Source organism: Eutrigla gurnardus (genome assembly GCF_963514095.1).
Source record: "Eutrigla gurnardus genome assembly, chromosome: 4".
NCBI classification, from domain to species: domain Eukaryota; kingdom Metazoa; phylum Chordata; class Actinopteri; order Perciformes; family Triglidae; genus Eutrigla; species Eutrigla gurnardus.
The window spans coordinates 10,524,681-10,552,316 of NC_139918.1; the positions used below are offsets into that span (position 1 = coordinate 10,524,681).

Genomic DNA, 27,636 nt, shown 5'->3' on the forward strand with positions numbered 1-27,636 from the left:
TATATCTAACTGAACAAATAACAACTCCTTTTATTATTACATTTTAAGCTTCAAACTCGATATCTTGTATTTTGAAAAACCCAACACCGGAAGTACTATCAATAACCATTCGGTGAACTTGACGCTGGGATCTGCCTGATGAGCGGAGTGACAGAGCGGAGGGGCCCCGCACGTTTTCCAATGCTGGGGAGCCGGGAAACAGGAACCGCGGGCAGCGAGGAGGCGGCTGCCCGACCGCCGGGGCCGCTGAGCCGGGCATGCAGCGGGGAGGAGACGCCTCCCGGCCGTGCAGGGTGTCGTCTCACCGGCCTGGTCAGCTGGAGGCAGAGACCGTGCAGGACTTCAGCCCTGTTTGCTGCAGCCAACACAGTGATCTGGTAGGCATCATGACGCAGGGATATCACACTCCCGTTCTTATCAAGCTCCTGTTCTTTACTGGAAAATACTTAGGACTTCGGATTGTCACCATTCCTCAGTTCAACATCTTAATAACATTTCTATGGCTTTTAATGCCATTCACAGCTATATTTATTTAAACCTCCTTAGTAGGCTATACCTTGCTACTCTAGTGTTGTTTATAAGGGCATACAATGTCGTTTTACCAAAATAAATGATTCTTCATAATTTTTTATGATGGTGATATTCCCAAGACGTTGTAATATGAGGTTTGTAAATTGTTTACACCGTTTATCCTGTTTGTTTGATGTTTTTTTTATTTCCTGTAGTACTATAAGTTCAAAATAACTTGTTAATAAGTTACAGTAACCTAATATTCAATGTTTTATGCAGGATTTTGTTTGTTTGTCCAAAGTCCCCTGACCCTCATGCACTTAAAAAAGGTTATACTCAGTGGATGACTCGTGTTATTTTCTGGAGATTTAAATCCTCCAGCAGGAATAAAACAATGTAATGGTGGGGAAATGCGAAATATTTGCACACTGGAATCAGTATAAACTATCCATTATGTTAGTTTTTTTGTGTATGTTACCCCTGAGGTTTATAAAATAAAAATACCCAGAAATACATTATAAACAAAATGGTAAACTGCATTTATACAGTGCATTTCTAGTCAACAAATCACTCCAGTTCACTCGTACATTCATACACCGATGGAAGAGGTCGCCTAGCAAGGTGCCAATCTGCTCATTGGGAGCGGTCAGTGGTTCAGCGTCCTGCTCAAGGACACTTCGGCACTGTAATGTTAAATTCTTTAGCAACACCGCTCCTCATGATCATCGGTTGCATTCCAGATGCTTTTCTTTGACATTGAACTTGTTTAACAGTGATTTATATAACGTTTTGTAATCTTGCATCATTTTGAAGAAATATGGAAAAATAAAGAACAGCATCGTAAATGTAATCGTTCGGCAACATCTGGTTCTGAAAAGTGAAGCCAAAGCTGAAATGCCTTAAACTGTCATTCTCTATTACTTGCCATCAGTGGGTGACTCTTCTGGTTTCAAAAAACAGCATGATTGTATAGAAGTCTATGAGAAAATGGTCCTACTTCTCTCTTGATTTATTATCTCAGTAAACATTGTAAACATGAGTTTATGGTCTCAATCTCTAGTTTCAAGTTCTTCAACCCAGCATGATGTTCATTTAGGAAATGATGGTCCATTTATATTCAAATAGACCATAAAGGAGGGGATGATTCAGGGCGGGGCTATCTTGTAATTATCAGGTTAATACCAAGCCGTCGCTACAACCCACCACACGATGACTACGTCCACTTCTTATATACAGTCAATGTAAAAATTATAATAATAACAGATTGTATTTTCCGTGCACTTTTAATTGGAGTGCTTACATTAAAGGAATTAAAAAATAATAGTAATAATAATAAAATAAGCATAAAAGCATGGTATAAAATAACAAACATCGCATCATATCACAGGGGGGCACATTTTACCAGTCATAAGCCATTATACATTAAAAGGTTTTCAGGCCTGCTTTAGAAGAGGCCAGGCTCTGTGCTGCCCTCAGCTGGATGTGGAGGCTGCTCCACAGCCGAGGAGCAGCTGAGCAGAAGCTCGGTCCCCCACGGTGCGGACCTCGGTGGTGGGGACCTGGAGAAGCAGGCTGCCTGTCGATCTGAGGGTACGGGTGAAGGATTTCAGGATGATCAGGTCTTGTAGGTAGGGGGTGCATGGTGGGTGATGCATTTATGGGTGAGCAGCAGAACTTTGTAATTGGTCCGGGATGAGACTGGAAACCTGTGTAGTGAGTGGAGGATGGGGGTTATGTGTTCGTATTTGTGGACTCTCATCAGGATCCTGGCAGCGCTGTTCTGGATATATTGAAATAAATACTATATTTTCTAAACATTAGATAGATAGTTATTATATTTAACTGAGCAGTACAGCAAACTTCAGTCCCTTCGTAAGCATCCATCAGCAAATATGAAAACCTAAAACCAAACTGTGAAAGTCGGGGAATTTTGCCACATTAGTAAATCAGCAGCTTCAGTCCAAACGTGTGCCGACCAACACACACTGATAAACCATGGTACTGTAATAGACTGGTGTCTGATACGAGTGAAGCCTTTGTTTGGTGTCCCCTCAGGTTAGTGGCCTTCAGCTCCCTCCGAGCCTGCAGCCTCCTGGCAGTCCTGCTGGCTCTGCTGGTCGTCATGCGGACCGCCAGAGACATCGCTCGGTCCAGATCCACAGGTAACACCAATATGAATTTCAGATATATCCTGGTATAAAAACGCAAATCAACTCCCAGATAGGAAAAATTAGTAATTTTGTGGATATTTCTGTTAATAACAAATTACAAATCCAGTTACTTCTAATAGATAGTAATACAATAACTTTATTTAGTTACCAGTAGTTACAATCTATAGACCTTCAGTAACTATTATGAGGAACTATTCATATTTGTTGAGGTGCACACATTGCTTGAAGGATAATTGCAATTTAACAATATTGATTGTAAATATATGTACATTGAATTAGGCTATTATGATAATTGCATGACTAAGTCATTGTCTATGTAAAAAGAAAATCCATATAATATAATTTGGGATTTTGGATTATTGGTCGGAGAAAACAAGACATTTTGTGACATCACTATAGTGTTTTCAGATGTATATATCAATACAATTGACTACTAAATTGAGAAAATATTGAATATTATTGAAAATAACTGAATCACACTAGTCAGCTGTTCGTGGAAGCTGCTCAGATTTGCATTTGATTTCACTTTGGTGGTGACTCGTTAGCCTGATGAGAAAGGACGAGTCTGACTCATCAGTCTGGCCATTGATCACCATTCAAATCCTGCTCAGACATATGTATTCTTTGTCATTGCCAATGTAATGCTGTCTTCACGCCAATAGCAAATCAAATTTTTGCCTTGTTACCAGTTCGAGTTTGACGGCGGGATCATTTGCGTCTCTGGGGATATGCACCAGGGAGGAGGCGGGGCTTACCTCCACGTAGACACCGACAAGGTTTCATCCATCATGGCTGAAATAACCACTATTGATGCTTTGTACGTGTTGTGAAGTCCCAGATACACCGGGAGACCTCTGAGTTCATAACATCATCATGAGGTGCTCGGGGAATTTCTCCAAGCTGGATTCACTGTGAATAGCAAGACACACATAGCTGCTTTACTACAGCTGGAGGAACCCACAATAAACATTTTCTCTCTGATTTAAATGTAATAAAAATATTTTAAAAAAGGATGCTGAAATAACTACACAATGATGGTGATCAGTAAAAGTCTTACGTCTTGCTTTGTTACGTCTGTCTGCAAGACGACAAGCGAACTACTTTTTGTTGTTATCAGAGCTTCTCCTTACGTAGAACAGGCCGGCCACATGCCATTTAGCGGCAGAATCAGAGGAGATTCTCTGGGCAGACTCACATACTTGTGTTGTAAATGATGCCTTTACTGATGTTGAAACAGAATATATGAATGCATTTGTAATATTGCCCCAATTACCCTTATCAGACCATAGTCAGTTTACCTTGTTTCTGAAGAAGCCCCTTGGATCTACTCTAAATCCAGACCTGGACAGAAAAGAGCACTAGATCTATACCGCTTGTCAACAACTATTATATGTGTCTTATATAATGTATATTATCAGACACATTCTATAATGCTACTGCAGCCTTTCTCTATAGAGAGGTTAGTAACCACCCGTTCACTGAACGGTTTCACACTCAACTAAATGATACTATGACAAACTGAGACAAATCATATTCAAATGGAATCAACATGTTTTTGTGTCTCTCACCGTTGACTACTGGACATATTTTTTTCCAAAATGGGTGTGACTTTGCCTCTCTATAGTGTAATGATGATGAATAATAGAGTTCTTCTCTCCCACAGGAGTTCACTTGTGGCGCAGCATGACTTCAAGGTAGGACACCGACGTGGATGTTTCTTCATGTGTGTGTGTGTGTGTGTGTGTGTGTATGACAGACAAGGGCTTTAGTTCTAGATTTAACATCTGAGAGGCAGATCTGGGATCGGGGATCCTCTTATTGGTTGAGGTATAGTTGGTGGGCGGGATCAAAGCTCTCGGGTATTTTTCTTGTTTACTTAATCTGCAAAGAAGAAACTAATCAGATCAGCGTTTTCTGCATTGCGGAAATCATAAGGCCCTAAATGGGATTTAAAAACAGGCAGTGTAGGGGCCAGCCACACTGTCTGTCTTTATGTGCTTCAACCTTGATCCAGGGACCTGAGTGACCTGAAGGGAACGCAAGGTTGTAAAAGGATGGAGCTAGCCCATTTAAAGATTTGTAGGTTAACAATAAAATCTTAAAATCAATCCAAAAATGTACTGGGAGTCAGTGAATGGATGCCAGGATGGGGGACACTATTAAAAGACACGCTGCAGCATTTTGGACCATCTGCAAGTCTGAGGACGAGGCCTGGCTAACACAGACATAGCACAGAGCTAACATAGAGGATGACAGTAGTCAAGTCAGGTCGAGATTAAAGGCCTTTGTAAAAAGTTGGATTTTATCACTACATTTATCTGCTCGTCCAATTGAAAAGCCATGTCATTATTACACCCACATTAAAACAAAAGTGTAGTGCCATCCAGTGGTTTTACTGAGTTTGCATCGTTCCGTTTCAAAGGCAAGTAAATAGGAATGAGATGCCATAATTTGAGAGAGAAGTGAAGGGGAAGGAAATGTGTGAATAATTAAAGGTAACAAATCTGGACGCTGTCAGGTGACTCGTTTGGAGCACTTCAAGGTTTGGATGGACATGAAACTCCCTTGGAGTCATCCATACGAAAGATGAACAACTGTGTTGATGAAAAGTCAGAGGAGCAAGCCTGTTGATATGACGACTTTTAGAGATGTTGAATCCTGGCTTGCCGATGCGGTGAACAGCTTCCCTGACCACGCCTGAAGTGTGTGCCGTCTTGTCAGACTGCAAGCGCAGATGTGTTGAACGTCCTCTCCGAGCGTACACTCGTCCCAAATCTGCACGGCACCGTTGTGAGGCTGCCGAGCTGATTGGTCACACATGACTGTCTAATCTAATCCGGTCTAAGACCGGACCATGTGACGGCTCAGTTTCAAATCACACACTCACCTTGTGATACATGAAGGATTAGTTCTGTTTGCTATGATGGAGGATTAGGGACCAAAAAAATCACAATTTGAATAATAATGTTCAAATATGAGTTTGAAATGGTAATGTTACTAAACAGGTGAGAGCAGTCTGTCAGTGACAGGTGAGTCATGTGGATGACCTGAAGTTTGAGGTTTCACCAGTAAGCAAAGACTGCAGTCATGGCATCGCAAGGTGATTCAAGCCCAATGGGTTTTATGACTCTAGAAATATAATTATAAATATAAAAATATATTATATATAATATGAAAAGGCAGTTGACCTGTCATACAGTAGGTCTGAGCCAGACAGGCTAACAAGGATCGTAGCTACACTTTTCAATGCGACTTTCGTCATCCCATCATGTCAGGACACCTTGACTGTAAGGTCTGTTTGCTCTGAGATCGGATCTTGTTTGCATTGGCATCCGATCAGCCAGACCACATGCTCGGGTGGCCTGGCTCGCACGAAGATCAGATCTCGGTGACATGTGGACACAATCAGGACATTTTATCAAGCGTAGGTTCCTCTCCCGAGGAGAGAGCATGGGGAAGAGAGGAGGAAAACCAGGTCTGGAGCCCAGCTGAGACCAGCTGAAGTCCTGTTAAGTTACTGCTGATAGGAGCACATTTAGGGATTTTGAAATCCATAAAAGTTTCAAAATTAAAGTTGTTGACTAACAAAATAACAGACTAATTTTTATTGTGAAGAATTGGTAGGAAAATGTCTTGCTCACCTAATTTGTTAGCGGCCATATTTCAATCAAAACAAGTGTACTAATACTACAGCGAGGGAAAGGTAAGGAGTAAAAATAATGTTTTTTATATATATATTATATAAAATACTTCTATTGTGAAGAATTTATCGGAAAATGTGATTTTCACCAAATTAGCGTTAGAGTCCGTTAGCAGCTATTCTTCAATGAAACAAGTGAACTAATACTGCAGGGTAAGAGTAAGCAGTACAAAATTGCTTTTATTGTTCAAGCCCCCCGTATTCTTTATAGGAAATTAAATGTGTTTATCCACCATTTCATAGCCGCTACTTAGACCATGAAATATATTGAATCACCATCCGATCAGGCAGCTTGCATTGGAAAGCAACCACAGCCAAGGTTTAAGTAAGCAGTGCCCTATCAGAAGTAGGGAAGGTGTTAACAAGATGTTGTAAACCAGAAGAGATGCGCGATGATCAAACAGGAAAAACAGTATAATATGGCACCTTTAATAGGCACCGGATGATATCAAAATGCCATTTGATGATTGTCCTGCCCAATTTTTTTTTAATAAAAATATGACTGGAATCACATTTTGTTAAGAAACAAATATGTTTTATTACATAGAACATGTTTTTTTTAATCAAACGATCATAAATCATAAAGTCTCCCTGTATAAATAAACTAGAAATATATAAATTATGTGTTTTAATGCATACAAGTACTATAGATTACAATAACAAAGTAAATGGATAACATTTCAAATTTTGGCACTGACTGAAATTATTTTTATGGATGGTGGTTAAAAAACCACTATAGTACATTCAACCTGGCTGTCAATTACAGGTCTTAAGGATAATCGGGATCGGATAGAGAAAATTACAATAAAAGTCTTCATCCTTGAAGTCTGTTTGGAAACACTTCTGACAAACACACAGTATATCCAAGCCAGCGGAGGAGAGGTCCCTCTCTCCAGACGCTGGACATGCAATGGATGTCATGTGTGTGGAATAACCACCACACTGAAATCACAACACGCTTCCCTACGCTTTCCAGTGGAAAACATCCTGGATACCAAACAGCTTGCTGCACCTGTGGGAGAGTCATAAACACTGCAGTCCAAACACAAGTCTTCAGTGAGTAAAAATAGAAACTGTATGGCTTCAGTGGGCACCGCCAGGAGATGCTAAAACACGCAGTCCAACCTTATCTGCTAATCTGAGGATAACAACATTCATGTAACACCTTTGCTTTACTTGCACAATAATCTTTTTTCTCATTAAATTACGATTACGGACGCAACATCGGAAGTAACTGATAAGTCAATGGACAGAAAATAAACAATATTGTCCCCTGAACACTTTGCCAAAAGAAGTACTTGGAAGCTTTGTATTGAACTGATTTTCAATTGACATTGTCCAAGAGGTCAATCGATGGATCAGAAAATAAACAATAGATCAAACAGTAATTAAAGTGATCCCCCCCTATAAACAAGCACGTAAAATACATATATGACGGCCATGTGTGTTTCCAACATCCTGCTTGTAGAGAACACATTTTTAGCTTTCAGATTGTTCCTAGTCCTTACTTTTTCTGACTTACTTTTGATGGATAACTTGTGTATAACAGGCAATTGAGTATTTAGCCTAAACATATCAATATATTATCCCATTTAACATAAAATTGGTACCGATGCGAATTGTGCCGCCTTTCAAAATGGATAGATCAACTATCTATTTGTAATTGCCTTATAAACTGAGCATCTACAATATTCTGTATAAGGGGAATAAACATCTTAAAAAATATTTTTGTGTGTGTTTTATGATGTTTATATTAATACCATACTCTCATAATTTCGCTGTTTGGATTTTTTTTTACCACTTGGTGGAGCTGGAGCTCATTCAGTCTGCTCAGGTGACAACATGAAAGAGTTGACAACAGTGACTTAGTAGACGTACTTAAATGTCAGTACTGCCGAGACAGAGGACTGAAATGAGTACGTAATGATACCATTACAGTTCTAACATAATTAACTGTTTAACCTGTTGTCAGTTACACAGTTAAAAGAAATATTAAAGATAAAAAAGCAAGGAGACATTGTCATTCACGCTGTAACGTTACTGCTGACTTCATAATCACCGTCACGCTCTCTCTCCACCGGACACTCACTAACGTGACGTCTTGCTGACGTGACGTCTCGCTAACGTGACGTCTCGCTAACGTGACGTCTCCCTAACGTGACGTCTCGCTAACGTGACGTCTTCCGAACGTGACGTCTCGCTAACGTGACGTCTCCCAAACGTGACGTCTCGCTAACGTGACGTCTCCCGAACGTGACGTCTCGCTAACGTGACGTCTCCCAAACGTGACGTCTCGCTAACGTGACGTCTCCCTAACGTGACGTCTCACTAACGTGACATCTCCCGAACGTGACTTCTCGCTAACGTGACGTCTCCCTAACGTGACGTCTCCCGAACGTGATGTCTCGCTAACGTGACGTCTCGCTAACGTGACGTCTCCCGAACGTGACGTCTCGCTAACGTGACGTCTCGCTAACGTGACGTCTCCCGAACGTGACGTCTCCCGAACGTGACGTCTCCCAAACGTGACGTCTCCCTAACGTGACGTCTCCCTAACGTGACGTCTCCCTAATGTGACATCTCGCTAATGTGACGTCTCCCTAACATGACGTCTTGCTTACATGACGTCTCGCTAACATGACGTCTCGCTAACATGACATCTCTGTTTGCTACTGTAATGCTGTACATTTTCGTTCACTGTGAATTCTCCAGACATCGAGCGTCTGTATCTAAATATGGTTTCAATTAGACATTGGACTCTGGGGAGCTGGCAGGGTAAGATCCGTTTAATGTCTGGTCCCAATATTTGGGACATTTGCGTTCTCACATACAGCTCCTCTGGGTGATGTGTTGCAGTGTATGTGTGAAAGGAGCTTTAGTGTACCGGTGGTGCAGGGAGTCACATGGGTTGACACCCATGCCTTGTGTGTCTCTTACTCAATGCCAGCCCTGATGGCGTGGTGGGATTCAGTGGAGGTGACAGGGATTTGTGGGCGCCAGGTTGGATGCAACACATCTGAGTTACATAACTGGTGAGTCCAGGTCAGGGGAAACTCCGAGAGGGTGGGTATAAAGACACAAACAAACCTGCAGGGTTTCCATCTCACAATAACAACAGCAATCAGAGAGAGACCGACGGAATGCATCATGAACCATGGAGCTAAACACGTTTTATCAAAACGGGAGAGTATACGTTATTGTTCAAAATAATTTTAAGGGTAACTTATTGATGGCATGAGAAAAAAAATTACAAACAATCTGAACTCAAGGTCCCTTCGCAAGCTTTCCGTCATTAGATTGAGTTTGTTCAGTTGTCATGGATATTGATTAAATCTATGATTTGGAACTTTATCAGGTACACAGCAGTGGTGTAGTCACAAGGCTCTACTGTGAAATGTATGAATGGAAGTGTTCCCTTAATACCTTGCAAAAGCTATTTTATTGCAATTATACTATACTAATTATACTACAGATTTATCAATCAACCCCCTTTTGGTTCATCTACAACTTGTTTGCCGTCTTACTTAACTTTTTAAGGCATCCATAATGATTGCACTTTGACAAAATCGATATTTTACAAGTGTCGTGACTGCAGGTTAATGGTCTGAAATGGTTGGCTAACAACGGTGCATGTGAGCCAAGACAGTATTTGCAGTTGGATGCCAGTTTCTCAACAAGTTATATGGTATGTACCCTCCCCCCCCCCACAAAAAAAACAATTGGTACCAAAAGGTTTAATTTGGAATATTAAAGTGGCAGTCTTTTAGATTTGAGATGCGTTGCTTTTAGCGACCTCTTTGGCGGTAGATGGAACTGCAGGCGAGCATCTGGGACCTCATCTCCCAGAGTTCCTTTGGATCCCAACAGGACTGTCTCTCACCTGCATGATACCTTCAAATGCTCCACACTGAAAGGAGGTCCGTGGTTTTCCCTCATTGGCGGTCACTTTGCTTCTTGATGACTTTCCTTCTTCTTCACTTCCATTAGTTTGTTGTGTCTTTTTCTTGGGACTGGAAGTTGAATGGTCTTCTTTCTCTGCCTGTTGATCCTCCATTGTGAACCAGCAGTAATGAAATGTACCTGGTCAAACACTAGACAAGAGGGAGCCTGACTCAGAAGTTGGAAGTTACCGATTTCCGATTACAAGTCAACGCAGCATATAGCTCCACCTGGGCAGACCAACTGCTGCTGACTGATGGGAAATGTCTCATTCATTTAGAATTTTGCGCGGGAATGTCGCCACAGACACAGAGATCCTATTTCTGGGCAAAGAAGCAAATACAAGCACTTTCATTAGTGGGTCACATGATCAATCACCATTGTTATAACTCACTCTTTGATAGAAAGGAACTTAAAATATAATTAAATAGATGAAAATGTTATGGACCGCCACTTTAATAGATTTAAGTTACTATGCATGACATTAGTGATCTAACGTAACTAAGTTAGATAGCTAGCTAGCTGGGGGGGTTCAGCTCAGGAGGTAGAGCGTTGGACAGGCAACCGGAAGATTGCAGGTTTGATCCCCGGCTCCTCCTAGCTGAGTGCCTCGTGTCCCCGAGCAAGACACCTCACCCCAATTGCTCCTGACGAGCTGGCTGTCACCCTGCGGGGTTGACTCTGCCGTCGGTGTGTGAATGTGTGAGTGAATGGGTGATGTCAGTCATTGCTGTAAAGCGCTTTGGAGAAAAGCGCTATATAAATACCATTTACCATTTAGCAAGTCAATCTAATGGCCATGTTGGTGACCTACATAGTGCGAGACGAGAGATGTAGTTGACCAAGCGGTTTCACACTAAACTAAATGATATGACGACTATCTGAGACTTTCTGGACTTGCTTAATTCAAGTTTAAATTTGTGTAATTCAAGGTACAATTCAAATGTGAAAAAAAAGATGTGTCTTTCCTGTTTACTACTGTACATAGTTTTTTCCAAAACAAGGGTCTCATGGGAAACAACTAACTAACAGTAAGTTCAGTTGGAATGTAACTAACTCATACATTCTTAAAGTACAACTTATCTGGTTGATGTTTGACCATTTGCACTCCATTACAGGTTTCTTCTATCCTTATTTGCATATTCATACCAAATATTTTTCTTTACCCTCTGCCTTCCTCTCTGTCTCTGCGACATTTGGCCGGCACGGTGTTTTGGATTGTGTTGTTGTCATCTGCTGTTGTCCATCAGAGGCATGTTGTGGGCAGTTGTGCATCAGGCTCAGAGCAAGTCTCGGGCAAGGGCTTGTGGGAGATTAGCTGTTGACCTAAAATGCGAGCTGACAGCTGGGATGTTTGAGCCAACAGTGTCCCTCCCTCTTGTGCCTCTGTGTGTGTGTCCGCATGATATAAAACGAAATAAAACACTCACTGTTTCCCAGTGGCGGCACCTGAAAAGAATCTCAGGCGACGATTAAGGTGACCCATTCAATAGGTACATCAGGGCTCCAGACTAACTTTTTCATTTAGGTGCACCAGCACATCATTTAGGTGCACGCAAACATTTTCACTGCGCCTTATGGCACCACAATAACACACACGGGACCGCCCAGCTCACGACACCGGCTCGCAGTCGGGTGAGACTGGACCGGCGATTTACGGTGCGAGGGGAGACAAGTGGTGAAGCGCTTAACTCCGCCCAGCATCTGTCTGAAGGGAAAACAATCTACAGTTCTCTTCATTTTAGCTGCTCAAGGAGGAGAAGGAGAACTACAGTTTCACATGTATTATATTAAGGCTTTTACACTCTGCCCGACTTATTTTTCCCACAAACATTCAGCGAAGAAGAGACTGATGGCTCGTCCCTACTCTGCCTCTGATTGGATCAGACTCTTTAAGACGAAAGTGCGTAAGGGCAAACCCTCCCAGAACCCATAGAGAGTGCATTGAAAGCTTTGATAGTTGAAAAAAAGGATTTTACATGGGTCTATGAGAGACCGCTGGGGTGATTTTCAACCTGACTGAAATCGCCCCCAAAGAGGAGAGACCATTTGAAGCACGACTTTATTCTGATTGGACAATTATATTTTTGGCAGCTCAAACGTCTAGAACACTGATAACGTCGGTTGCTGTGATAGAATTGGTTAGAAAAAAATTCCCCCCTTTTCCCGTTGGTAGTGCGTCGCCCAAATCGACCCAATTCACAAACCGCACCGTTAGCTGCTGGTTGCTGGCTCAGACATCTCCATGTGCCGGCATGAAATCCTGACTCTGTGGGTTGTAGCTGCTCTGGTAGTGGGCCACTCACTCGCCACATTAAATTGAATAATGCTCGTGATGATTGGCTGTGAGCTAATTCACACAAATAGTGTTCTTTTCTAGATCTGGGCAAAAAAAAAGGTCAATCACAGATGGAGTTTGACAGGAGAAGTTACGATACTATTTGGTACTGCTTTAATTTTGGTCAAAATATTGTCTTGGGAATTTCAGGAAAATGGCACACTGATTTAAAGTAAATAAACAAAGATATTACCACATGCAAATGGTGACAAATCTCACATGTAAATGTAAATTGTTTTTGTGGCTTTGGGGAAAGACGTACTGCCCTGCTGTTTGTTCCCACAACAAACAACAACAAAGTGTCTTAAGAGTTGTGAAACCTGAGTGCTGTGTGTACGTGTTTGTGTGTGTGTGTGTGTGTGTGTGTGTGTGTGTGCGAGTGTGTGTGTGTGACTCAGCTGTTTCTCCACTGCTTGAAAAGAGGTGTGACATGAATCAGTTGAGCCAATCAGATCACTTGACATGGGGGTTGGGAGGGGGGGCTGTAGGCTTCATAGCAAAGCCTCTGATTGGACGGAGGCCGACTGGTTGAAAACAACACAACAAAGCAGCCATGAGGTCAGAGTCAAATGATATGATCGAGTCATATATAAGCACGAGTCATGGTGTCAAAATACTTGTGATTAATCATCCTAAAATCACACACAGAGTAGTACTTCTTATTAAAAAAACATGTTTATTTCAAAATGTGTAACAAAATATTGAACAATTATTAAACCCTTTGAACACACACACTCAAATGCAGGGGAGTGACCATCGCCTGTTGACGTGATATTCATCTTGCAGTGTCAAGTGGAGTCAACCACAAACTCTCTTGCTATTGGTTGACAGTGCAGGTTTAGGGTTTCAGCCTAATAATGAGAATGGTGTTAGGTTCGGTTTTTGTATGTCTCAACAAGCTTTTAATTTGGAGAAATTACATTTCTCTAAGTATTGTTTCTTTAAAGAGTAATTCAATACATGCCAGCAGTGTCACTATGTGTTACTTTTTAATATTTTAAAATCACATCACAGTTACTGACAATATCCTAATTTACCCAAGTTGTTTGAACAGAATGAAGCTATACAGCATGAAAAAGATTAGATACTGATTAATATGTCAATCAGGGTTTAGTGTATACTGTCCTTTCCCTACTGCATTCTGCTGTAGGACACTTTGGCTAGTTCCTTTATGATAATCCCAGATTCTAGATCAGTTTACCCTCCAGTTTTAGTCCAGTGTCCTGTGTACTGAACATTATGTTTACCATACAACTAGCACGTGAGAACTAGAATAGGTGCAGCTTCCAAGAAAACATGCGTCTAGTAACGGCATTATGATGTAATCATCATACTTTTAGAGTTTTGATTTATCTCAAATCTGAAGCTGAAATCAGCCCTAATATTTTAACCTGTGTACAATTTTGAATCAAAATGTTTTAAATGTTTCAAAAAGTTAAGTTTGCCTCATTTTATGGAACAGGTTACAAAACATAAAAAGTATTTTAGTTTAAGGACTCAGTAATATATACATTTATACATCAATATAGACAGTGACTTGACAGAATGGAGTTTTTTAAGGAAGTAAGTAAAATAACCAGCTATGGCAAATTTAGAGAGAATCTCTAATTTTCTTTGGAACACAGTATCGTACTACTTCATATATAACATGCAATTTCTCTCCTTTTGTTGTGTCATTTTTGATTCATCATTTTGGGCTATGTTACTTATGGTTAGTTGTGAATATCAATATCACTCTGATATCTGTATGCTAAGGATTGACGTAATCGCATACATTACCATACATAAAATGCTGAATTGTTGATTACACTTTTACAACTCCTTTAAGGTCTGGCGCCCTCGCTCCGACCATACCATTTAAACTCAGACTTTATTTTGATCTCAACTACACACCTGCGACATTTAAACACCCGGCAACACACAAACACAGAGAAAGTGAATGCACCTCCAGTGTCGCTTTCACAGCTGGTAACTAACTGCTTTAGATTTGCTCGTTGGTAGATATTGTTCTCTTAGGACAGAGCCAGGTTAGCAGTTTCTCCCTATTTCCAGGCTTTATGCTAAGCTAAGTTAGGCGATGCTGGCCTCATATTTGTAATTCTGACAACGATCTTCTCACCTGATGCAAGAGAGTGCATTTCCCCAAAAATGTTAAGGGAATACTGTCATCAGCAGTCACATGTCCCCAGTCATCCTGCTGTCCATGCCTTGTCACTGAGACAAGAGGAGGTGTGTTTGGGAGGGTGTTGGGTTTGGTGGGGTTGGGGTTGGTGGTAGGTGTTGCTGTTTCTACCCCCGTCAACCCCATTCCTCTGTCCTCCTGATGGCTGACAGTTGGAATGAAGCGTGACCGGGGTTATTTTTAGACGAGTCCGCTTGAAATACACCACCCGGGGCTTCATTGAGTATAAACACAAGCTGCTCTTGCGCCGTGTGTCACGTAAAACCTGAGTTTGGCCCGACCCTGAGTTTGTGCCATCATTACTTTGTTTTTTACTGCGAAGACAAGTTCTGTCTCTATCATCTTGTCTATTTCGTGTTTGGCTGCCTAGTGTCCTCAGAGCTTCTGAAGTTACCCAAAATTCTTGAGATGTCTCCTGAAGATCGTGGGGCAGGACTGAGGTATGACTGGAGTGGTGTGTGATCTGGTGAAGAATATAGAGGAGAACCTTTAGGGTTTGTTCACCCAAATCACATTTTTTCCTTCTATGTTCTCGCTTGCCTCTTGTACTTTCTCGTCATACAGGTTGTATTTGTCTTGGTTTTGAGATAATGCCTTAGAGGTTTCTTCTGTGCCAAAACAATGGAGGTAAATGGAACTTTCTTTGTGGTCTTAAATAATTGAATTTTTGGTTTTCCAGAAACAATGTGCCAGTTACCCCTGGTTACTTTTAACAGAAGACATGGCTCTTTGTTTTAAATTTGGTGATTTGGGTGAACTGAACCTTTAAGGCTTTTAATACATAATAGCCATCAAACTAACAATTTTGTATTTGTACATGTTTGGATTTTGCAATCAGTGAGTAACATGTTTTTACTTTATGATGACGAGGGAAGTTGTTACACATTTTCTGGCACGTTTGACTCTTCATTTCAGTCTAAATAGATCAACAACATGAACAACACGGCATAGATCTACTTGGAAAGCTGTACACACTGTTGCATCATCACCGTCCCCCCCTCCATAAACCCTGGCGGCTTATAATACTTGTAGTTTTTGGCTTCCTGTCCTGGTCAGCCTGGCATTAACTGTAAACTTGATCAACTGGGACTCTCTCACTCTACTGTATATGTGGCTGTATGAAGAACAGTTGCTTCGGAGTCAGGGTTTTTGTGGTATGTCCCCACACAGACAGGTGGGTAAACGTATTTTCACCCCTTCCTCCCAATCATAAGTGAAGAGCTGGGATGCTTTTGCCGCCATTCCTCACATTGTTTGTCTCGCTCTATTTTTAAAGCGCCGTCACCGGGCTTGTTAGAGGCTCAGACATGCCGCTTCCTGTGTTGTTTCAGAGATTACTGGTTGGGTAAAAAGTGACATCTGCCCGACAGCGACTCATGCGGTGATGCCCTCCTTCCCCACCTGGGAGTCCCCTGTTGTGACAAGTTCCACATTGAAAGTTGGACATTTTTGCATTGTGTGTGTTGCTCAGACATGGTGAAAACACTTTCTGACTGATTGATGACACACCCATGGGCGGTGGAGGTGGATTATCTGGAGCAATGAAATGTGATATATTTCACTTCCCAGTATCCAAAGTGTTTGTGGCGCTCAGCCAGCATGTGACATGACGGCTGAGAAATGTCAGGATTTGCACCCCATTTATATGAGGATGACAGTTATTCTTCTCAAGTTGTACAGATGCTTCTGGATTTAACTAGCTGAGGTCTTATGGTTAAAATAGCCGAGTGTCAAACACTTGAAAATCTCTGAGGACAGAGGCAGTAAGAGAGACGACTGGGAATATAGAATCTGATTTTTAATCCAACTGGATCTGCTCTGTCACCTCTATCCAGTGAAGACAAAAGGCAACACCAAAAGGGAAATTTATATATATATATTGGTTTCATGATGGCAGTCCTTACCCTTCCACCCAAACGTTTCATACCATTGAAACCTGTCACCTCCAGGAAAAGTTTGTCCCTTCACTGGTGAGAAAACAAACTTCCACACTCCAGGTGATCTGTGATGTGATGAAACTATACTTTATCCAACATGACTTGCATCTCTTTCCAGGGAGTCGCCTGTCTTTCGTGGAATGCCAAAATGCTATTAGTGCTTCACAGTATCACGGTCACATGTTCGACCCATCATGTTTCCCTGGAAATCCTACAGGGGCATGTGCCTGGAAGTCGAGAGGGGAGCAACGGGTTGCCCTTTCATCATAAGGGTTATGTGAGACAAGACGTTTGGGTCAGGTGGGAGGGGTGGTGGGTGTATATAAGATACTGTAGCTTGTGGCCTCTTGTGCTTATTTCATGCAGCCTTGCAGAGGCATCACTGGGGATAGGGCAGTTTGTATGGTTTATGGTATGTCAAACATGGGAGAAAGGGTAATTGGGTTGAAAAAAAATTTGGAAGGACAGAAGTGGTTTAAAATGTCTTCCTTACGAAAACGATATAATTGAACTAATGTAGGTTCTACGAAACCATTACAAACTCTGCATGTGTTGGCCTGCCTATTGGGTCTCAAATTAAATTCTACTTGGAATAGGGTGTGTCTTTATATATACGTTGGACAGTCCACCACCTTGGTCTATATATATAATACATTAATGGTCCCATGGTGTGAATTGTAAGGACTTTGGTGATTGTCTGACATTTGCTCCAGCACCACCAGCAGGTTTTGAATTTGAACTTTAGTTCAGGAAGACAATATTCACAAATGAACACCACTTTTGGGATTTTTGAAGCGTGAATGCAATTGGTACAAAGATAAAGTAAGGCCATGAACAAAATAATTCACGGTCACGTTTGCACGAGTAGACAAAACGAGACTGTAGAGGCTATGGCATGATGATGTTTTGTCTCATTTGAGCACTTTTTAACCTTTTTAAGACACCTTAACACTTCAAAATCAATAAAAGGGGTATTTGCTGATGTATTTATATTGTAGGAAAAAAATTAAAATGTCTTCATCTTCAGATTTTTTTGACCACAGACGTCATTACAGGCATCAAAAATCCATTCAAAAAACGAATTGGCTTAAAGACGAGAGAACTGGAAGTGCACTCTATTCAAACGACTGATGATTGACTGTTTTTTCCACCATGAGATTGACGTCTGTGCTTTATGTCATCTCTGGTTCATAGTATATTGTAATGTTACAGCATGTAAGCTGTAGCTTTTCTGACGATGGATAATGGGCTCCAGATCTCACTTGAAAGACCGCGATCGCACGTTTCCCAATTATCACAGGAACCCCACAGCTGTGTTAACTGGTGGGAACTTGCTTAGCTCTAGTGGTAACCAGATCTCCATGGTGATTTCACAGCAGCTGTTTCCAGGACAGCTGCTTTCACAGGACACGTAGTTCCCATCCTCTGTTGGAAAAAAGGACATTGTCATTTCATCTGTGTCGAGGTAATTCCTTGCCGCTGTTACACACTACACTGATTAATTAGGCCTGACTGACAATGGAAATTTGACTTCAGCCATTGGTATGCTTCAAAAAGCCAAACTGATATGTTGTTCTTGAATGCTAACAAATTCATATTTGTTTTGTCTTTGTTAGCTAATAGAGGAAGCAGGACTTGTTACACCCTTATCTATTTATTGCACATGAGCCACATGTGTGCCTTTTATAGCTGTTTTATGTGATGTGAACACGAGGACTGATAGTAGAGCTAAAACAGGAGATGCTTTTTGGGAACCGTCCGTATGGAGGGAAAGTTTCATACCTCACTAAGTGGTCCATCAGTAACACAGCATGGAAAGCACGTTCACATTCCTATTCCCATCTGCCACCTGTCTATTTAATCATCTCGCCAGTTTTATAGTAAGCTTCTTAATTTAGACAATGACATAGTTGTTGATACTATTTTTAATGCAAAGTCACTTCATACTATATCAGTAATAATATGCTCATCATCCACATATGGTGTAGACAAGTCAGGCCACCTTATTTGTAAAGCAGCATAAGTTGAGCAAAGTTATGTTTAATGTTATGGTTTTATCATAAATGCCAACTACTTTGGTTTCAGTTGGTCTCACAATCCTGTAGTCCTCCTCCAATCCGAATATCGGGTCAATCCCTGACCTGTATGTCGAAGTGTCCTTGTCCAAGATACTGAATCCCAAATTGCCCCCATAGGTGTGTGAAAGTGTGCATAAAAGAGTATTAAGCCCCTTTTACACTAATAAAACATTGTTTTCCCGCACATTGCTTCCGTAAAAGGTACATAGACAGAATGGGTTTCGTCCCACGTCTGATCCAGCAACGAAGGTCGCCTCAGAGGAGAAACGAGGTGAGAGGACCTCAGTGTAAATGGGGAGAGCCGGGAAGCCAGAACAGAAGGTGACATGCGTGTCCGCCGATGCCATTGTGTTACACATCAGGCTCTCTCCGGTTCCCCAATGCCAGGATGCTTGTGTAAAAGGAGACACCATTGCGTTGTTATGCCGCAAACCACAGTTCAGTATAAATGGTGCGATTGTGGCATAATGAGGGGTCTTCTTTCCGTGAATATGGCAGGATCTCTGTAAAAAAAAGGCTTGTGATTAGTTCCTGACGCGGTAGCCTCTAGCATCAGTGAATGGATGTGTGAATGGTTTAATGTTGACATGTAGTCAACAATCTTACAAGATGTTGAAGCAGTATTTGAGTTTGGCAGTGAATAAAGCTGGGTCATCAGCATGGCAGTGAAAGTTATCGTCATTATTTACTAATCAATTAATTACTTTTTGATCTACTGATTGTCTTGTCTATAAAGTCACAAATAACAGTGGAAAAGATGCCAAGTTTCAGGTTTTGGCAACTAAAACTACTTGAATGAAATTAGAGAACATTTTCTTCATAGTTGAACAAAGCCAGCCAGACCGTCTGCCCAACTCCTACTTGGGATTTTTAGTGGCAGCTTACACTGTCAAGGTGACTTGAAGTTGACTAACATTGCTTTTGCCCCTCTTTGATTGTAGCTGGGAGATAATTGACTCGGGTCAAGACAGCCAGTCTGGACCTCAGCTCAGCGACTCCCTCAAACTCTTCCTCCAAGAGACGTCGGCTTTCAAACAGCAAAACCCTGGCAAGGTGAGGCAGTCATCTGATAACCCCAGACTAAGCTGATCTCTCTTTACTGAGTTACCACAGTAGAGCAGAGAAGCATGTGTTTACCAGACTTTCAGGCATTTGCCCATTTCGATACAAATAGATAGAGACTGGGACTTAACTTCGTAGAGCAGGTTTTTGTGAAAACAAGCCAGAGTGGTGAAGCCCAATATGTATGTCACAAACCTCCACATAGAAATGTTGACTTGGTCTGAAATCTAGAATCACAGCTTTGATTTTAAACTGGAATAAATAGTTCAAACAAGTTGATTTATTTATATGGTTTATTTCTGATACGTTTCCCATATCTGAAACCTTTTAATTCAATGTTTAAATCTTACCAACTTGTATGGATGGCTGCGGCGAAACACCACTTCCGTTGCTGACATGGGCACGAATATTTTTGATGACATCGGCTGTGAAGTGGTCAATGTAGAGAAATGGGGGCGTGACAGAAGGCTGATTGCAGATTGCGTGCATGTGTCAATTCAGAATGATACTCATTCACTAACATGGCAGTAAGAAGAAAATTTGCTTGAGCACTTATTTTCTATACAAAGAAGAACATTTCTACGCACATATTAGTCAATAAGGATCTTGTGTCTGCTTTCTTTCTCTTCTAGTTTTGCCTGCTGGTTTGCAGTTTGTGCACCTTCTTTGCTGTTTTAGGACGCTACATTCCAGGGATTGTTATCTCATATATTCTAGGTAAGTAAACTTAAAGTTTTCCATATAATGCAACTGTTTAAATCATGCAAGAGACTTATATACTTCTACTTACTGTATATACTATATCCACGACATGTCTACATGTTTGTTACTCTGGGGTTTGTTCCCTACAGGTGAAGCTAAGATACAAGTTTTGCATGTTCTCCTATACTAGTTGGAAGAAAACTTTTTGGTCAGTAGCAGTGATGTATTTTAATGTGTTTTCAGGTATGTTAATGGGTTTTTTAACTGATACTTATTTTGGCATATTGTTTCATTCTTGTCCTCTCTGTGCAGTTCTGGGCGTTTTCCTATGGCCTCTGATTTCATTTCATGAGGTTGGTTTGTGGCTGGAGCCAGTTCTGCAGAAGCTGGACTTTGGCATTGGGGAGTTCCTTAAGAAAATCAAAGAGAACCACGGTAACTATCAAACACGTTGATATGTTTTATGTAAAAAAGGTTCGGCTTCTGTCAATCAAATTGAAAATGTAAAACACTTCACTTTTATGAAAGAGCAGAGAAACATCAGATGGAAACCCTTGCATTAACTGGATAAAGTTTGAATCACTTTAAAAATACAAAATATTGTATATTATGACTTTATAGTAGTATTTTTATACAAATACATACATTATTTTGTTTTTAATCATGCAGGAACAAGCTTCTTCTTTACTTTTTGTATTTAATATTGAGGGTAGAAAACTAAATCAGTCACATGGATCCATGTGTCCCTTCTTTCAGAGAGGAGAATCATGCAGGTTCAGACTGAGAAAGAAGGCATTGAGTCAGACCTCTCCTCCATGTTTCCCAAGGTAGGTTGATCTCTTGAGCTCTTCTCAATCTAATAATGCATCTGATGACTGACAGGGTTCACTTAAAAGTAATTGAAATTCAAGGACACATGATCCACATGAGCATCAAGGCCTGTGCCAAAGTCAGTGCCAAAGGTTTTTGCTCTTCAAGCCAAACACCAGGTTTCAGATTCGCTAAGCCTCAACATCAGACCCTTTATATCATCATTGTATTCATAAAATGTATGTAATGCAGAGGGGTGAGTCATCATACCAGCAGGTGCTGAAAGTTGAGGATGGAGACTTGGACTTAAGTCACAAAATAAGGACTTAATTTAGATTTGACAGCTGTGAGAGGAAGTTTTTAACCCATTCTTGAGGCCTTTCTGCTTAAACGACTTATACTGTGTTATTAACCTCATAAATGCTCGCAGTACATTTGTCTCTGCACGACGATGATAAACTTACTGAAATGTTGTTCAGGCCTCCAAAATTGATATCATATTGTAAGCAAAAATAAATTGTAATCCAAACCTGAATTTCAATGGTCAGCATTCATAGACCTAAAAGACTTACGCATCAATCTAGATTTTGAAAAAAGACTCTTTCCACGCAGGACTTCCCAACAAGACAGTTCTGAGAAATCTCAATAGGTTTCTGTTTCCTGTGGCCTTCAAGTACCAATCAAATGCTGTACATGCAGCAGACTACACATGGCAGCTTAATTGTATTTTATCCCCCTCTACTGATTTCTGCCCCCAGATCAGCTCCGTCTGTGCACTGTAAAATGTGATGTCGCCATGTGTTTCCCTCATACAGCTCGACTCCACAGTGTGTAAGGAAATGTCTGTATCGGACACAGAGGTGTCTGATGTGACGTGGACGGACAACGGCACTTTCAACCTGTCAGAAGGACACACACCACAGACTGAGAACTCAGAGGGTACGTTTTGGACTTGCTTCCTGTTAATAGGTGTTTTCGGACTGGAGAAATGTTCATAGTTCTCAAAACCCACATTTTTTGAGGAGTGCTTACAAGAATGAAGTTCTTAGAACGTCACTTTGAGGAACCAGAGCAGGCACTTTCTCAGCTCAAGAAGAACCATAAGTGACATGTTTACGGTGATTGGTAAAACACATGGGCCAAAGCAGCACAGCAAATGCCGTTTACAAAGCATGATGTAACATTAGCATAAAGGCTAAGCTGGTAAAGTTAGCACAAATTATAACCCAGTAGCTGAAGGATAACCTAGTAGCATAAAGGCCTAGTAACATTAGCAAAAGGATAACCCAGTCACGTTATCACAAAGGCTAAACCAGCAGAACAAAGGTTAAGTTGGTAATGTCAGCACAAAGGCTAACCTGGTAAATGTAGCACAAAGGCTAACCCAGTAAAGTTAGCGAAAAGCTTACCCAGCGTTGCAAAGGCTAAACCAGCAGAACAAAGGTTAAGTTGGTCATTAACTTGGTAAATGTAACACAATGGTGAAGCCAGTAGCACAAAGGCTAACTCAGTAAAGTTAGCGAAAGGCTTACCCAGTGGTGCAAAGAGTAAACCAGTAGCCGAAGGCTAACCCTGTAGCACAAAGGCTAACCCAGTAACATTAGCAAAAGGCTAACGCAGTAGCACAAAGGCTAACCCAGTAACGTTAGCAAAAGGATAACTTGATTGTAGAAAAGCTAACCCAGTGGCACAAAAGCTAAGTCAAGAGCTCAAGGGCCAACCCAGTAGGATAGCCGATTCAAACTGAGATTGCAACAGGAACTTTATTAACGTCTAATTTACTTTGCCACAAAGTTTAGTTCTCAGCCGAATTCATGGCCACTGCTCATCAAATACTTTATACTATATTTAACAACCTTTCTTTTGACCTCACAGACCTAGACAGAGAAGAAGCCTTCATTGGGGGCCTTCCAGAATTCCCGTCACTTGACAACGGTGCAACGACCAATGGTGACGATGACGATGACCTCAGCCTCGGCCTTCCCTCGCCTCCACCTCAGCTACCAATCACACCCAAGCATACGTCCTCACTTCACATGGACCAATCCACCGACAAAGCCCTCAAATTAGTCAACCAGATGGCTGGTGACTTCATCGCCGCCGCCGTCACAGCCGCAATGCAGGAGAGGATAGAAGCGGCGGTCGGCTTCACAGCGTTTAGCTCCGACTCAGAGCGGTCAAGACTCCCAGATTCCACCAGGCTGCTGGAGCTGGCCGAGGAGTCGGACAGCGAAGTGGAGGACTTCGAGCTGCTGGACCAGTCGGAGCTGGAGCAACTGGAGGGGGAGCTGGGGCTGGGAGAGGAGAAGACCCAGGCCAAAGAGGAGGCTCAGGCCAAGAGTGACAAGCCGGAATCTTCTGGATTCTTCTCCAAACTCCTGAGACGCTGATGAAAAGTATGATGGGCAGGGGATGAGCATGGGTTACAGAGGACAAATGGAGGGAAGAAGATAGCGTTCTGGTCACAGAGGACTGTTGGGGATTGTAATAGAGGAACGTTTCCATTTATATTTTTGCTGTAGAGCTAACACCAACAATTCAAAACTGGAAAGTTTGTCAAACATGGTGAAAGTTCCTTTAATCAGAATCATCCTGGCTTGATGCCGAGATCAGACTACATGATATCAACTAGATAATGGCCCAAACTGACAGATATGGGGACGGAAATGAGCACTGGGTACCACTATTTTATAGTTTTATTATATTTTGCATGTGATAGTGAAATACTACTGATGCAGCCTCCGGGACGGCCTCACAACATCCCGACCAATAATTGACTTTGCCATCAAGTTGGTATGGGCGGGAGGAAACACAAAAAGTATTTAAAATAAAAGTAATTTACCAATAAGCATAGAAGGTGAATTTGCCTGTGCAATCTGCATGTGTCACCTCATATTTTCTTATTTATATATTTATTCTTTTTTATATATATTTGGTTCATTGTTGTGTGGCCCGACAGGTTTTGCTCATACTTCCCAGGAGATATCTCAGAGCATATTTCATTAACCATAATGAAATAATAACATATTGTGTAATCTGATCCCAGCACAAAAGGTTTAAGGACTTGATTTTATTTTTTTCATTTGCTGTAGTTACATTTGTCTTTTCAAAGCAACTTTGATCACCTCTTCACATTTAATTAATGAGATCAATGTAGCATTTATAAACAGCTTGGAAACACTTATTAAATAACATTTAAGACACTGTGACTTAGTTGTCAGCAAAAAAGGACATTTCTGAGTGATCTTTTTCTGAACAACTATGATTTTATAGTAGAGGTGTATCTGCTCTGAAACTGAGGCTGAAAACATGACGCAAACATTCACATTCACAGTCTTGTGTTGTGGTGTAAAGACACTTGCTAATTATACAATTCGTAATCATAATAAAATAATATTTCAGACATTACATTTTGAGGATAACAATAGTTGTAGTGCTTTATCAATAATTCGTTATCTGTTTATGCATTTTTGTCTGCTTACAACAAACCCATACTGCTATTAACCATTTAACAACATGTAAATGCTTGTAGTTGTCTCTGAAACATGATGAGCAACACGAGAACTTCCTGAAATGCTGTTCAGACCTCCAACAAATATGATGTTGAATATGACAAAACACATCTTACAAGACTGCTCTCAAACAGACTTTTGCCATAATTGTAATCCAAACCTGAATACATCCCAAGATTGCATTGAGAAGACAAGTATAACTGCAGCTAAAGGAATATTTCACCAGCGAAATTATGTGATTTTTGGGTAAAACAATTGGAAACACTTCCTGTTATATATTATTAATATTATTAATATTACAACTGTCTGCATTTAATTTCACGATGTAGACAGCTGACAACATGGCTAACTCTCATTGTGACACTGAATTAATGACCCAGAATTCCACAGAAATTGAATGACAATCACTCGGCAAACAAAGCACCTTTAATGCTCAAAATACTTGTATAAATGACTATCAGGATTATAAAGACAGAAACTTTTTTATTTGATTTCCTTTTTTAATTTCATATGGATTTTTTTTCATTAAACATTTATGTAGTTTAGGGATTTTTATTTTATAACAACAAGCAGCAGGTCTCAAAATACAATGCATGGAGGTCTCATTTTGAGGCATAAATATATTCAAACCTTAAAACATTTTACTTCCAGTGCTTCAAACCCCAGATTACAATGTTCAGCAAAGACAATAATGCAAGAATAAAAGTAAAAACGGAACAAATATGAAAAATAAGTGACAGTAAAGATAGTATAAATAATTAAATTAGTTCACATTATTGCACATATGAAATATATAAGTCAGTGAATGTGTTTCAGAGAAATATCTCCCAACGAAAACAGAATCAGTCAATTGATAAATGGCCCGTTTAATCCCTGGTTCACACGACAGGACATTTGTGTCGATGATGGTCACTATGACTACATGTCAGTCCCTGACCAATCACGGCTGCTCGACTTTCACCACGTGTGTGATGTCATCCCTACTGACCGGGCTGCTGAAGTACCTCTGCTATATCTCTACCTTTTTCCTTTCTTCACTCTCCCTCAAGGAAAGAGCGAAGTGTCAGGGCTGTTGTTGCTATAGCAACACAACTGTTTCCTCCATTTCACACTTCCACGTCAAAGCACCAAAATCATTCCTCTTTCGCGCTTTGGTCAGAGCTCCAAAGCTTCAACCTGTGACGCTCTATGTCCGCCTCTAGCGTTGCTTTTGCACGCGTCACTGAGGCATTTCAATACACACCGTTGCATGCATAGTGTCTTTTCAAAATAAACATTCGTCTTCACAGGAAGTTAAAGGAGAAATCCGGTCATTTTTGACCCCATTTTCGTTGTCCCCAGGGTCATCCCGACTTATTAGAAGCAAAAACTTGACAAAAACTTGACAAAAATTGACGTTGCCTAGTCTGAGATCTGTACCTGCCTGGCAGCCTTCCAGAATAGCTCCAATGCTAATCCATAGGGGCAAGTTTTATCTGCTTTAAAAAATGGTAAAAAATGACCGGATTCCTCCTTTAAGTTTAGGCAACAAAACCACTTAGTAATGTTAGTTTGACTGACTAACGATTCACGTTTCGCACGACAGACATAACAAAATGTCGATGTTTACTTTTAGCTCTCACACGTGACACAAACAGGAGACTACTGAATTAAAGTCCTGTGTGGTTTTTGTTCACCTCCCCATCTCTCTCGTTCATTCTACTGCATCTGTCGTTCTGCCCATAATGCAGCAGGTGTGTGCCTCACATGCAAACTCTCACGCACTTAACATCCCGTGACATTCATTATCGACCTCAACCCCACGCGTCGTGTAGTCTGAACCAGGCATAAAGCTACAGAAAGCAAACGTTGACCAGTAGGGGGCGGAAACATTGCACTGACCATTTAGCTTGTCAAATTGATCCAATAACTAACCAATGTGTGAAAGGAGATTTATATTTGTCCATTCAGAGGTTAGGCTTGACACTTGACCTACAGCGGAGACATCATGTGAACACTCCCTGAACTGTGACTGGTTAGTTTGGGCTTCTTGTGCTTCCCCTTGATTCCTACTAGGAACCAATCGACCGACCGCTGCTCCTCATCATAGAATGATCCAAAATGAGCTTTTAGTGCACTGAAAGTAAAATGTTATGAGATGGCGTCTTTCCATTTGCACCTTAATTATTATTTAGTGATGCTATAGGGCAGTCTGCTGTGTTGAGCATCAGTGGGGGATTCACAGAATGAAGACTGAAGAAGAATGATTGTTTCTGTAACATGCCTTGTACATGGTTTTTATAATAAAGACACGCAGCAATGTATAATGTATCCTCTTGAATAAAACATGTATTGCCTTGTGTAAGCATAACCCTAACCGTGACTATGTGTTTATCAGTGCCTAAGATGGCCTTGTAGTGGCTGCAGTTAATATCTAGCTCACATGTGATAACTGTGTACAATCAAGACATGTTTCCACTTCTGAATGAGAATTTAGTGCATTTCAGGCTTCACTAAATAAATGCCTTTTTAAATATTTAGTAAATGATTAATGTTTTTCATTAATCTTCTTTTCTCTTGTATCATGGTGGCTTCCATGCATTTGTCTAAAAGTGAGAAATCCTTTTAACTTAGTTCAAATACATGTAAAAAGCAAACTGCATTAACAAAATGTACTTTTCTGTAATTTAACTCAACAATGTCAATAAAATGCTGT

General features: G+C 40.9%; 2 protein-coding genes across 2 annotated transcripts in view; both read left to right on the top strand.

Annotated features, from left to right (window-relative positions):
• The window catches only part of basp1 (brain abundant, membrane attached signal protein 1), a 360,963-nt gene that overhangs the window by 107,076 nt on the left and 226,251 nt on the right, over window positions 1–27,636 (top strand). The gene's annotated exons all lie outside the window — the stretch shown is intronic.
• retreg1 (reticulophagy regulator 1) lies at window positions 140–27,635 on the top strand. The gene is made up of 9 exons (XM_084008841.1): window positions 140–377; window positions 2,566–2,672; window positions 4,345–4,375; window positions 19,797–19,908; window positions 20,550–20,634; window positions 20,932–21,054; window positions 21,376–21,446; window positions 22,245–22,368; window positions 23,305–27,635. Exons 1-9 carry the CDS (start codon window positions 181–183, stop codon window positions 23,817–23,819), a joined length of 1,365 nt encoding a protein of 454 aa, XP_083864967.1. The 5' UTR covers window positions 140–180; the 3' UTR covers window positions 23,820–27,635.